The sequence below is a fragment of the Colletotrichum paranaense genome, assembly GCF_030867605.1.
Source record: "Colletotrichum paranaense strain IMI 384185 chromosome Unknown Scaffold_9.1, whole genome shotgun sequence".
Taxonomy (NCBI): Eukaryota; Fungi; Ascomycota; class Sordariomycetes; order Glomerellales; family Glomerellaceae; genus Colletotrichum; species Colletotrichum paranaense.
Window position 1 is genome coordinate 2,127,856 of NW_026848967.1, and position 12,858 is coordinate 2,140,713.

Here is a 12,858-nt window from a genome sequence, read left to right on the forward strand (position 1 = left end):
GAGAGTCACGGGTACACCTTGGACGTTTTGAGTAGCGGATGGGACGATTACAGGGTCTCGTTGTTCCTCTTCGTCTGATCCCAATCAGTTGTCAAAGACCGGATGGGATTTCCTCGGTCAGATTCTGGATTACGAGGGAAGAATAGATGAACCGCGCCCTCCTCGGTGGCTCCTTGTGATGCAAACGCTGGCAGATACGACCAGGAAGATCGATGACCTGGAACCTGCATGGAGCCAGGCTGCAAGATATGCATATCGCTGCGTTTGTTTTTCTGGTCCCATCCGTCATGCGGTGCAGTCAAGTCGCAATAGTCAAAGTGACTTCGTTTCCAGCCGCATCTCCACTGAAGAACCACTTGTCGGATCGGCGCTTGTCATGCTCGTCATGCCATCCTCGGCTCCGGTGGGCAGGCGGTGCGCTCAACTCATTGACGAGCGGACAAAGCCGGTCGTGCCTGTTGTCAAAGTGCCTGTCAACCAGCCACTGCCGCCCAGACGAAGGATCTTGGCGGGTGGCTCTGTCGGACTGGACGGAAAGCAGTGAATCCGATCGTCGCTCAAACGTTTTTATTTCGCCTCAAACCCTCGTGGGAACGTTACACCTCGCTGCGGTTGTGTTCAGTCTTCACAGACTTCATGGGTCTGGGACCCCAGGGCCGCCGAACAATCTTTGGTCCCTTTCCGACTTGTGACTCTCCCGTAAATGAACCCTCTCTCGAGATGGATGTTTTGTGTTTTGGGTAAATGCAAGAACACATCGCCGCCAGGATCTGACCGCTCAGTGCACACCCGAGAAAAGAGAAAGCGGCTGAAGATGGCGGTCTGTCACTATCCATACCTAGACGGCGAAGAAACTACGATTCTTGTTTGTGCTGCAATGATCGTGACGAGATTCACATTTTAGAGTTGGTGGCCCCTTGGTTGTGCAGGTGGCTGAAGCACCAGCCATAGCTAGGAGCTGGGTGTGGATGACCAGGTGTGATGACTAAGTGTGGCACACAGGTGTGGCGGTATCAGCCACCCATCTCCTAACTGTGGCCGATATGACCCGAAAATGCCGGAGTAAACAATCCGCTTGAGTCGGACGCATCCCGGAAACGACAGATGAGCCAACCCGTCAGAATGCCTCTTTGCTCCACGGTCGGCGGCCGAAACACGGGTCCGCCACATGCCTCCATATCCAACTCCGAGAGGTCAGGAAATCCGGAGCTACCTTACCCAAGGTGGTATCTCTTCAATCACGAGCGCGATAAAAGCGATAAGATCAAACTGATGTGCACAGCCAATGGAAGCTAAAGCGTTAAAGATCAGGGTTCATCGAGGGGTAACGCAACCGTTCCAAAGTTGAAAGATGGAGATTCTAGCCTGCAAGATCCCACGGGGGGCTAAAGGATTCCACGAATAAGAGTCGATAAGAATCCACGTTGCTAATTTTCCACTCCAGCCTCGAGGCCCGATGTGAGCTTCAAGAACCGATCCGGCAAGCAGTCAGCCCCACGTGTCGACATGGTTTGTCGCCAGGGAAAGGATGCGGTGGTGGGGCTGTCACAGCATCAATCTCGACACAATGGAGGGGTAGAAAATTCTAGACATCGCTCATGTTAGGCATATAGCGCCGCGGCAGCTGCGAGCTCTATCACATCTGATGTTCATGCTCATCCAAACTTTATGTGTTATCGAGAACCTCAGAGGCGCTTTTACCGCGAGTCCAAAAGTCCATAGGGTGGAATGAATCGCATGCAGTTGCCGCTGCTTTTCAGATGCCCCTTGATATATATCGTGAGTTGCAACGTGCTCGCCACGCTTCGGATGGCATTGGAGCACGTCAAAACAAACAAGGCACCGCCGTAGGTCGTGATCACGTCTTCGCCGAGACCTCTTCTGCCGTCGCCATCATGAACAAAGTCGCCCTTTTGACCTCGTCCAAACACGAGCCTGGCGTGACCATCCGCCAACGGTCGGATCTCGTTGCCGCACTCGGACCTACCTTTGACATCGCGCTCCGCTTCCAAAGAGTAGTGGCCGTGGCGTCGTCGCTGCTTTTCCTCTACGCACACCTTCTTGCCACCTCAACCCTCACATCGGCAGTCATAGCAACCCGACTCTTCGCCGTCCATTCGCTATTTGCCATCAAGAAGACGACGACAGCATTCCGCACGTCCATGAGACATGTATGGGAATCCAGACGAATCCAGAAGTTGAGGAAGAAGGTCTTCATGGAGTTTGCAACAACAATACTGGGCCCGGGAGGTAACATGCTGATCGTCATGGTCTTCTGGCCGGGATGGCTGTTTATCCTGGGTATCGCCTTGACTCTTCGCACGCTGTCGGGATGAACCCGCAAGGACGCCGCTCGTGGCGTAACTCTTTCTCCCTCAGCGGTCCTTTGATTCAGGCTCGCCAAATGTTGCCGACGATACAGGCTTCACCTCGAAAAGAAGAACGTGTTGCCGCCGGCATCCTTCCGCACCTCCGTGTCATAGTCCTTCTCGGGGTCAAACTCTTGCCACATGCTCGCTGGATAGATGTGCTTATTGCGCTCATACCAGCGCCGATCCACCACTTTCGTCAGGGTAGGGTCGTCTGTGGCACCTTCAAGGGTGTTGATGTCAGGCAGGGCCTTGACTGCAGCCGCCTTGAGAGCAGCTGCGGTGGTCAGGCCGCCAGATGGGGCAGCTGGGGCTTCGTCTGGTTCCGGTTCGTCTTTCTTGGGCGGCGCGTCGGCTTTGTAGTTGAACAGTTGTTGGCCACCTGGGCCAGCATTCTTGTTGATGATGAAGAAATAGAACTCATAGTGCTATAGAGGGTTAGTGAAAGACTCGAAAATATAGAAGCGCATTTGACTCACATGTGGAATGATGATGGACCCCCGGACGAGCATCAGGTCGTCCACACCAACTCTCGCCCATTCTCTTCGTGCATTGGCCTTCTCTCCCACGCCTAACTCGGCGCCAACTTTTCGACTCTTGTCCAAGAAAACCCAGATGTAGTCGCCCTTCTTGACACGGACAGTGCCACCAGGTATATTCGATCCATCGTAAAACACAAATGGTATCGCAATTTCCGTCGCCTTGACGGCCTCCTGTATCGCGAGGAACTCCTTGCGCAACGCCTCTCTCTCGGCCGCCTCGCGTCGCAAGGCTGCTTTCGACATGACCTTGGGCACAAACGCGACGGACGAGTTGGCAACGACTTTGGACTTCTTTATGGTTTTACTTTTCTCATCCTCGTCTTCATCTGCTTTCATGCCTTTCTTTACTGGCAGCGAACCCTCCTCTTCCTCTTCATCGTCGCCAAAAGATAGCTTGCTGCCGCCGAGCTTCTTCTTCTTCTTTTTGGATTTGGTCGCGCCGCTGGCCGAGTCGCTCCCGGGGTCTGGGGTCGCGGAATTGGATCGGTCTGGTGTGGATGTGCCGGACAGGGCGGCTTCTCGTTCGCGGTCTTGCTGGTCGAGGACCTCGGCGCGTCGCTTGCGAAAGTCGGAGAGCGCGACGAGGCCTACGGTGCTGTCTGAGATGCGCTCAGTTGTTGTCTTGTTGGACGGCGTAAACCGTGAGCTCGCTGGGTCGGGCATTGTGTATCTGTAGAGGGAATTGGCAACGGCGCGGTGGTGTTGGCTTTGCGAAAGACTGGAAAGGCTTCACACCTGGTTGAGCTCTGGCAGAAAGTGACGCCGCGGGAAAAAGCGAAGCTGCCAATGTGTGGCTGAGGCCTCGAGTTAGCGCCACACTTGGAACGGTGTGATGGACCCACATCCCGCAGTGGGTCCCGTTCGCTGGCAAGCCCCCACCTTTATGCCGCCTTCACCTTCCCGTCACCTTCCCTCCGCCTTCGCCCTGCAGTGAGCTGAGTTGTTTCCAGCTCTTCTCCAAGTTCACTCCCCCGCCACCTCATTAATTTCTCGTTGCTCATATTATCCCCATACCTTGTCCATAGACTTTCCATTCTTTGTTCCTTGCTTTTGTCCTGTTGTTCTTTCGTTGCGGTTGTGCTCTGATCTGAGAGACACGCCTCCACTCCCGCCTGATCCGCTCTGCTCTAGTCGCAACCCGAAAGACACTATCTCTCACCGCCGCTAAGTAACCCTAGGGTGTCCTGCTTCCCGAGACCATGGACGGCCGGCCGGTTGCAACGGCGCCTGGTCCGTACACTGGACCCGGTTCCTACCCTCCACCACCGTCTGGAGCGCCGCCGGGGGTCTCAGTCGACCCGTACTCTCGGCCGCCTCAGTCTACCACACCCACGGCTCCGTATCCTGGGACAGTCTATGGAGGACCGCCTCCTGGACCGACGAGTATAGCTCCAGTTGAGCACATGTCTGGCCCTGCAGCCTATCCAAATCCTTACCCTCAAAAGGCTAGCATGGTGGAGGGTCCGCGCCCTTCAGCTGCCCTGAACCCTCTTACTACGACGACGCAGGACCTGAAAACGGTCAAGACCGGGACCCAATTTGCTCTTCGGGAGTATTTGTCTCTGCAAAGAAAGAGGGGCCGACTGGATGGTGCCATGTCGTTAGAGTTGGAGGATCAGATCAGGGCCCAAGGTCGTGTCCTGCTAGGTGATCTTAAGGTCTTGCGAAAGGAGGTTGGAACCCTAATCAAAGATGGCGAAAATCACCGCTGGAGAAACTGGCTCATCGGTGGGGCTGTGTAAGATCTCATGACACGGCAGATCGTGGGACCTCGCTGACAACTGCCTATAGAGCAACCTTCATCCCAGCCGTGAAGCGCATCTTCCGCCGCCCTTCTGATAAGACGGAAACCGACGTCCAAGCGTCTAACAGCACCGAGTACGCATTCTGGCGCAGCAAAGCACTGGTAGCCCGCATCAAGGATAGTCTCCTGGGCCGCAACAGCTTCGCCAGCATCGCCTTCTTTGTCTTTGCCGTACTCTACGTCTTCACCAATGAGGTTTCTTTGCAGGTGGCCAAGACCGTGTCCAAGCGATTAAAGCGACTAAGTGCCAAGATCGAGAGAGGCGATGTTGAGGTTGTAGACCAGGACATGAAGCTTCTCGAAGGCTGGCGGTGGAGAGTTCTCATGTGGGGTCAGTGATTTACGCAAGGCATGATGCATATGTGAGCATGTATGACGGATATGAGAAAAGGACAGCGTTGCATAGCATGAAAGCGTGCAAGTTTCGATTTGTTTTCGGAGCTTTATACATTTGAAGAATCAAATACAGACATGTTTGTGGTCATCAGTACTTTACGACACAAGATAGCACTTCCGGTCTATCACCAGCTCGAAACACCAAGCCATCAAGGCTGGTCTCTGAATATTTCGACAAGTTGAACCACCTTCCTGTGTTACCTCTGTTTCGGTCGGCCACCCCAGGCCCGAGTCGATACATGAAAGGTTCTACTGTGACTAGAAGCAGAGAAAATTCGACCAAGGCAATGACTGAAACTTCTAACTCGGCAACCCTTGCATTTGAGTGACTGCGAGAAGACGTTCTATAATACACGTAGTAGACGGCGAATTTTAGGAGACGTGTTATTCAGGATGAACGCTGGTACTGCTTATAGCGATGACTCGCCAATCACTAGCGCATATTCGTCTATCCAATCTTCCCTCCGACTTGCTCCACTTCTCACGAACTTACCACCAGTAATAATTTCTCTTCACTAACATGTCGCGAATGTCGAAGCCAAAGCAACTGTGATACCATCAGCTGAGCCGAATTTAATATTGACCCTCTCGTTGATCACTTTTACAAGAGTGTTTGATACTCTCTCGAACATCTTGTGTGTTGTCGTTTGCTACCGGTCTCGATCCAAAATTCGCTTGGTGACGGTGGATCGAGTAAAGACACCAACCACCCCAGAGAGCCATGACAGGCAAAAGACGAAGAAGCTCGGAGACCACTCCCTCCGCAGCCAACGATTTCAGCTTGCAAAATTTGATTCGAAGAGCTGATCGCGGACTCGCGGGTCGACTACCGGAGCCCGGTCCTCATGCAGACGTCTACTTCCGTAACCTCTACTCGACGGAACCTGACTTTGGGAAGCTAGGCCGCCAAGACCCAAAATTTGGCACTCTGTGCGTGACAAGATCAGGAGACTCTTCTTTACCTCAACTGACCGACTTTCACTCAGGCTCAAACGTGGAAATCTTGATTTCAATGATCCATGTGCCGTGATGCAGCTCACAAAGACGCTACTGAAAGCTGACTTTGGGCTGAATATTGAGCTACCCGACGATCGTTTGTGTCCACCAGTGGGTCCACTCCTCTAAACGTCTGGGACATCTCTTGATCACACTGCTGACAGCAAAAGGTACCAAACCGCCACAATTACCTTCTTTGGCTCAAGACCCTACTAGATAGCACTACCTACGGTGATCCGGATCAGAAAATCCTCGGGCTCGATATCGGCACCGGAGCAAGCTGTATCTACCCGCTTCTGGGATGTACCCAGCGGAAATGGTCCTTCTTCGCGACGGGTATATTACTGTCTCTCGGATGTTTTTGTTGAGATACTGATTATCAGCAGACATTGACTCAAAGAGTCTGGAATTCGCCGAAAAGAACGTAGAGTTGAATAACCTTCAAAGTCGCATCTCCATCATTGCTCGTGCACCTCAAGATCCCATGATCCCTTTGGCCGCTTTGGGCACAGAGTCGCTCACCTTCGTCATGACGAATCCCCCATTCTACACATCCGAAGACGACCTCCTCAACTCGGCGAAGCAAAAGTCGCGCCCTCCTCTGACGGCATGCACCGGCGCCCCAGTGGAGATGGTGACAGACGGCGGCGAAGTCAAGTTCGTGTCCAAGATCCTCGAGGAATCACTCATCCTGCGCGAGAGGGTCCAATGGTACACGTCCATGTTTGGGAAACAATCGAGCCTCGAGGAGTTTATCGCAATTTTGAAAGACAAGAGCATCGACAACTACGCAGTGACGGAATTCGTTCAAGGTAACAAAACGAGACGGTGGGCCGTTGCGTGGAGCTTCGGTACGATGAGGCCGTCGGAGAAGGCCGCGAGGGGCATGAAGGCTGCAATTTGGAAGAAGCTGCTCCCTCCGAGTGTGGAATCTGAGGTCACTACCTTTCCGCTTGGCACAGAGATAGGGAAGCTGCAAGACAAGATCCAAGAGCTCATGTCTTCATTGGAACTGGTCTCCTGGGAATGGGACCGTCAGAAGCTTCTCGGTATCGGCAGGGCGCGAGAGAACGTGTGGAGTCGCGCCTGGAGACGGAAGAAGATGCGGGAGGAACGAGAGGGCAAGGCTGCCATCGAGGGGTTGTCGAACTCTGAGGTATGCAAGCTTGGTTTCGAGATTGCGCTGGATGTTGGACGAGAGAGAACTATCCTGAGGTGCCGGTGGAGGGAGGGGCATGATCAGGCACTCTTTGACAGCTTCGGTGGTTTTCTCAAGACTCGTGTGGCCTTGTGATTGATCAGTCTCATCACTACCCGAACCAAAATTTGCGAGCGACAAGTTGTTTTCTCTTCCAAAACAACATCTATATATTATAGATAAGTTCGTGAGTCAGTGTCTGCACAACCAAGATTCCGTTGAAGCTTTCGGGCTGCTAAAGACTGTGGCAAAAGCCTTGCCCTTAATTGTGATCGATGGCTACATCATCGCCGGGAATAGCTCCTTCTTTGCCTAGTGCTTATGTCGTGCAGATGCCTTCAGCTCCGACTCACCTATAAATGGGAATTTAAACGGGAACAAAACTCTTTCCTCATAAGGGCAGATAGAATGGCTCATGAGTGTGAATCACAATCTCAATTGATTGCCATATCCAGTATGGGTACCTTAGCTGGCGGCGAACATCAGCTGGTCGGTGAACCGCGGCGGTATTGCATCTATCACATTCACTTCAACACTATGAGCGTTAGGAACACATATAAATACACCCTATCTATCAAGGAGGAAACATGGAGGTACGTCTCTTCATTATCACACTTGAACAAGTATCTCTCAAGAAGCTCTCATCTACCCAATCATTTAGCCTTACTAAAGCAACCTCATCGAGCTTCTTAAAACGCCAAAGGCCAGCCACATTTACATCCCAACACTTACCAGAATGTGCATACCAATAAGGTCAAAGACCTGCCGCCACGGGATTTCCAGGAATAGCTGCCCCGACTGTGCTCCTGCCTTGAGGCTTTGAAAATGGAACACGCCAAAAGTTTGGGGACTCAAGGTCGAAACCTTCCTATATACACCACGACAGGTTCTACCTTAATAGTCTATGTATACTACCGCATCTCGAGTGGCGCAGTCGAATGTAGCGAACCGGTTTCATAGGTCCATCCAGTACATTAGTAATGAGATAACCTAATTCTTTTTCACCTGTGCTTTTCCATGTAGTTTTCTATGAGCCCTTTGTCTCATAGTTATGCCCTCAACGTGACCCTTAAGTTTATTTGCATTTCATGTGCTATCCAGGGCGATTTTTTGACCTTTCAATCCGCCCTACCAATGTCTTTGGGGACTTCTAGAGCCTTGGAGGGCTAGCCGCAAAGACCCGATTGCTGTACCTTATGCCCAGAAGGTCGCGAGTACATGTAGTGCTGGCTAAAGATCATGGCTCTCTGAAAATCTCAAAGTCACTAGTAGGACATGAACACGGTCGTGGCTCCCGCATCAATCTCCGCCCACGCGGTGGCCAGAAAGTCTTCCGGTTGAGTAAACTCGTACTCAGGCAAGAGCCGGTTCCACTCGTCAGAGCACTCTAGGTTTCCAGCCACAATACCCCGCAGCATGCCAGAAAGCAGGCTAGGAGCGACGGCATCTAAGGTCTCGGGGGGTATCGATGGGTGCTCAACCTTGGGGAACCAAGGAGCCTTGACTACCCCTGCTTTGAGGTCGTCTGACTTGAGCTTGGTCACGTCGAAAGGCTCGCCTTTGTTGGCATATCAGTGACTTGTCCACAGAAAAAAACAAAATGTCCGAGAGAAAGATGGATCGTGGGTAACGGTTCAGTCACGTACCACGTATCTTCTCGCCTAGCGCAATGAGCTGCGCGACTGATACCTGCGCTCCTTGGACGCCGCCGATGACAGGCCATTCGCCTTCATACTCCACAGCTAAAGCGACAACTCTAGCGAGATCCTGTGCGGTCGTAAAGGTAATAATGGCGTTTTCACCTCCATCAACGACAAGAGCGCGACGTTGATAGAAGTTAAAGGGTGTCTCGAAGAGCTGAACATGCTTGGAGGAGCTGAACGGATATGTCATATAGTTGGTGAACAATCCCGGTTGGAACAGACAGTATTCGAGGACCTAGCGTATCCAACTTCGATGAGTCACGTGTACCGGGTCAGGGTTGGGGTAGTTGACTGGAGAATGCGAATACCTTCTTGTCTTTGTTGACGGTTGCGAGGTACTTTCGAGTCTCTTCCTTGAAGCCGTACCAGAACATGTACTCCAGTTTGGAACTAGATCAATCAGACACGAAGTAGATGCATGAGGCATGATGTAGAAGACTCACGAAGCCCACTCGCTTGGGGCAAATCGTCTAACGCCAGCTTTGATGGATGCATCGATCAAATTCTTTTGCGTATCTCTCTGTGCGACGTTCGTTGGATCGACGGGTCCGGCGACAAAAGAGAGAACAGTGTGAACCCCTTCTAGCACTTGAGACAAGTGGGCAACATCGTTGTAATTTGTCTTGATCCATTTAACTCCTGGGCCAAAATCGGTGGCAGGGACATCCTGCAAACGTCAGCTAATTGTTGATAAAATATGGCGTGGGGGACAGGATTGAAGCAACTTTTCTAGATAAAATCAAGATTTCGTGCTTGCCTCTAGCTACCAGAGCATCTAGGATCTCTCGTCCAACATCTAACCAAGGCCTTCATTAGTCGGCGGCTAGAAAGACTGAAAAGTTGTCGGAACCTACTGCCAGAGCCGCCAGCAATCGCGATTCGGACCATTTTCATGCCTTGGTCTACTCGTGGGGGTTGGTTTTCTCAACTCTTGACTCTAGATTGTTGTCCTTCTTTGGATAGTCGATCCTACGCTTATTGGGACTTTGCAAGATTGAAGGTAGATTGAAGGCAGCATCACAGGGCGAACGGCGCGGAATATATATATATATACATAACTCATTACATATCGTTACAGACGATTCATATCTCCATCCCAGATGTCTTCCTAGGCTCCGCCGCTCATGCGGTCTTCCCGTCCGGCCTCAACACTTGTGAGGACTACAGGTAGGATGTGTAAGACCGCTAGGTATCAAATCGTATCTCCAGCCTTCGACAGTCTATTAGCCCCACCCTCCGCCCGATTCACCGGTGCTGCGGCGGAGAATGGCGGGGGATTACTAATGGACAACGTTCTCTCCTTTGTCAGCTGATCGCCGCTACACTCCGCCGCCAAACCGGCGGTCGAACAAAGATACGCCTGTTGGACTTTCTTACGAGTCACACTTGACAACAATGATCCCAGGCTATATGCTGAGTATGTCGAATCAAGCATCATGATGGCCGCAACTGGAAGAATCCCGGCCGAGGAGCCTCCAGTTGCCGACTCCGCCCCGGCGCCGAAACGGCGAAAGCTGCGCAAGGGGACGCAGAGCTGTTGGGAATGCAAACGACGCAAAGCCCGCTGTACATTCTCGCCCTCCACGCAGAACATCTGTGATGGCTGTAAGCGTCGCGGAAGTGATTGTGTCAGTCAAGATGTCGCTGATCTGCCTCCACCTCCTGGCAGCAACAAGCACATCGTAGACAGACTTGGCCAAGTTGAGGCGCTGGTGAGGCAGTTGATAAAATCAGGGACCGAAAGCGAGCACCGCATTCAAGATCGACCGGTCTCTCCAGCTGGATCTCATAGCCGGATCTGGGATGAAAGGATCGCGCCTAGGCGATCCGCTTCCCCCGCCGTTCTCTCAACCGCAACCTCTCAACCCCATTGCTCAGAATCTCGAAATCATGATGCTCGAGCTGAAAAAACGGTGGTACGTGTTTGTATTTGCACATCGCACGACACTAAAGCTGATCGTCTAGGAAACACAAACTCAAAGGAGCGTCTCGCCTGTGCGCCTCGTAGCGGAGCGACTAGCACATCCAACTCTCGCTGCATCGTCCACACAAGCAGACGAAATCATCTCCACGCAGCTTTTCGCTGCATGGCCAAGTCCGGAAGACATGGCCATCATCTTGGCGATTCCGGTGGAAACTTCGCAAATCATTCGAGCTGTCATATGCACTAGGACAAGCCCAAACCCATCCACCCTTCCGCTCTCCGCGGCTTTACTACAACTACCGCCCACTGGGTCACATCCGGTGCTCATCGCGAGGAGTCTATTGATATTAGCCTCGTTCCTCCAGGGTATGCCATATTCCGCGGCCCATCACCTAGAGAAGCTCAGCACCAGCTGGCACAACATGATGTCACGAGCGGTAAAGACGGCCCACGACTTGGTCACATGCAAGGATGATCTAGTTGATTCTCTGGAAGGCCTTGAATGCATCATGCTGGAGGGCCTCTATGAGAACTACGCTGGCAATCTGCGTGTTTCATGGCTCGCCGCACGCCGGGGAGTCGCAATTGCGCAGATGCTCGGCCTCAGTCGGGGCATCAAGCCGCGCTCCCTCGTCGGCTCGATCATTGAACCGAATGATCTCTGGTTCCGTCTCGTACAGTTCGATCGCTACCTCTCCCTCATGTTGGGCTTGCCGCAGAGCGCACTCGAGGACGTCTACGCTCGCCCAGATACATTGGAAGGATGTCTTCCACTAGATCGGTTTCTTCGCCTCTGCACTGTCGCTTGCGGACGCTTACTGCAACGGGATCCTTCGGAGGTATTTGACTACGAAAAGGCCCAAACTATTGACAAGTTACTGCAAGAAGCCTCAACCGTAATGCCAGCACAGTGGTGGGTCGCTCCGACCCTCGGCTCGGAGAAGGGCCATCTGGAGAAGATTCGGGAAACGTTACGGTTCAACGACCACTTTATGTACTATCATCTCCTTCTCCAGCTCCATTTCCCCAACATCTTACACCCAATATCAGAGCACGACAGAGCGACAGCCGTGACGGCAAGCCGAGAGATCCTTTCTAGATTCTTGTCCTTTCGCGCGACTAGACCGGCGCGATTCTATTGCCGAGGTGTTGACCTCATAGCATTTCTATCGTGTACCTCATTGTGTCTAGCGCACATTTGCAACGCCCCTCAAGATACGACGGACGGAAGGAGTTCCTACTTCTCTGCACATCAACGCCTCAGCGATCGGGGCATGGTGGAGCAGGCTCTGGTCGTGATGCAGAAACTTGTGGATCAGTATAACGATGAGATCGCTACGAGAGTCGCTACACTTCTCAAACATCTCTTGCGCATCCAAAACGACATAACATTGGGAGTGAGATACAAGGTCGCGTTTTCGCCAGAAACATTCCTGGATGACGATCTTGGGTACCGAGTGAAGCTGACGGATCAAGACACTGTCCTCAACATCTGTCTACCGCACTTTTGGGTCATCAGGATTGAACGGTTGTCTAATGGGACGTTGATACCGACCGGATCGAATTCGCAACCTCTGTACCATAGTCGTCTCCAAGATGAGCGCCCATGCTCAACCGGAAGTCAAGACGCCGTCGTTCCGCTTCCTGGAGATAAGGAACTGCAGGATCTGGTACAGTACCCATGTGAGGAAAGTTGGGCACTGAATAATTTGGATTTCACGTTCTTGGACAACTACATGGGGGGTAGCTTGGGTACGGGCACCGAGATTGCTTAGCAGGCGTAGTTTGTGAGATCGCTATTAAGAACAGGAGGAAAAGCAGCTTTTTGGGCTGATCAAAGTTCAGAAAGCAAATGAATCGGGAAGAGATACTCATACACCTGAGTTGGTCAAGAAACCATCAGAACAGCGAAAAAGAACAAGATGT

General features: G+C 52.2%; 7 protein-coding genes across 7 annotated transcripts; 5 read left to right on the plus strand and 2 right to left on the minus strand.

Annotated features, from left to right (window-relative positions):
* Positions 1-212: 212 nt before the first annotated feature.
* Positions 213-692, plus strand: CPAR01_11487 (uncharacterized protein; the record flags this gene model as incomplete). The annotated part of the gene is made up of 1 exon (XM_060495746.1): positions 213-692. The coding sequence occupies one exon, from the start codon at positions 213-215 to the stop codon at positions 690-692; it is 480 nt and encodes a 159-aa protein (XP_060346094.1).
* Positions 693-1,895: 1,203 nt separating this feature from the next.
* On the plus strand, positions 1,896-2,336 carry CPAR01_11488 (uncharacterized protein; the record flags this gene model as incomplete). Its single annotated transcript, XM_060495747.1, has 1 exon — positions 1,896-2,336. The coding sequence occupies one exon, from the start codon at positions 1,896-1,898 to the stop codon at positions 2,334-2,336; it is 441 nt and encodes a 146-aa protein (XP_060346095.1).
* Positions 2,337-2,425: 89 nt separating this feature from the next.
* CPAR01_11489 (uncharacterized protein) lies at positions 2,426-3,574 on the minus strand (the record flags this gene model as incomplete). Its single annotated transcript, XM_060495748.1, has 2 exons — positions 2,426-2,797; positions 2,849-3,574. 2 exons carry the CDS (start codon positions 3,572-3,574, stop codon positions 2,426-2,428), a joined length of 1,098 nt encoding a protein of 365 aa, XP_060346096.1.
* Positions 3,575-4,110: 536 nt separating this feature from the next.
* Positions 4,111-5,054, plus strand: CPAR01_11490 (uncharacterized protein; the record flags this gene model as incomplete). Its single annotated transcript, XM_060495749.1, has 2 exons — positions 4,111-4,649; positions 4,703-5,054. The coding sequence occupies 2 exons, from the start codon at positions 4,111-4,113 to the stop codon at positions 5,052-5,054; spliced, it is 891 nt and encodes a 296-aa protein (XP_060346097.1).
* Positions 5,055-5,832: 778 nt separating this feature from the next.
* Positions 5,833-7,401, plus strand: CPAR01_11491 (uncharacterized protein; the record flags this gene model as incomplete). The annotated part of the gene is made up of 4 exons (XM_060495750.1): positions 5,833-6,041; positions 6,098-6,218; positions 6,278-6,443; positions 6,494-7,401. The coding sequence occupies 4 exons, from the start codon at positions 5,833-5,835 to the stop codon at positions 7,399-7,401; spliced, it is 1,404 nt and encodes a 467-aa protein (XP_060346098.1).
* A 1,169-nt stretch (positions 7,402-8,570) lies between these two features.
* On the minus strand, positions 8,571-9,896 carry CPAR01_11492 (NmrA-like family protein; the record flags this gene model as incomplete). The annotated part of the gene is made up of 6 exons (XM_060495751.1): positions 8,571-8,863; positions 8,952-9,243; positions 9,317-9,398; positions 9,452-9,675; positions 9,776-9,804; positions 9,863-9,896. 6 exons carry the CDS (start codon positions 9,894-9,896, stop codon positions 8,571-8,573), a joined length of 954 nt encoding a protein of 317 aa, XP_060346099.1.
* A 449-nt stretch (positions 9,897-10,345) lies between these two features.
* Positions 10,346-12,707, plus strand: CPAR01_11493 (uncharacterized protein; the record flags this gene model as incomplete). The annotated part of the gene is made up of 2 exons (XM_060495752.1): positions 10,346-10,930; positions 10,974-12,707. Coding segments are annotated over 2 exons (2,319 nt in total), but the record flags the coding sequence as incomplete, so codon positions are not given.
* Positions 12,708-12,858: the final 151 nt, after the last annotated feature.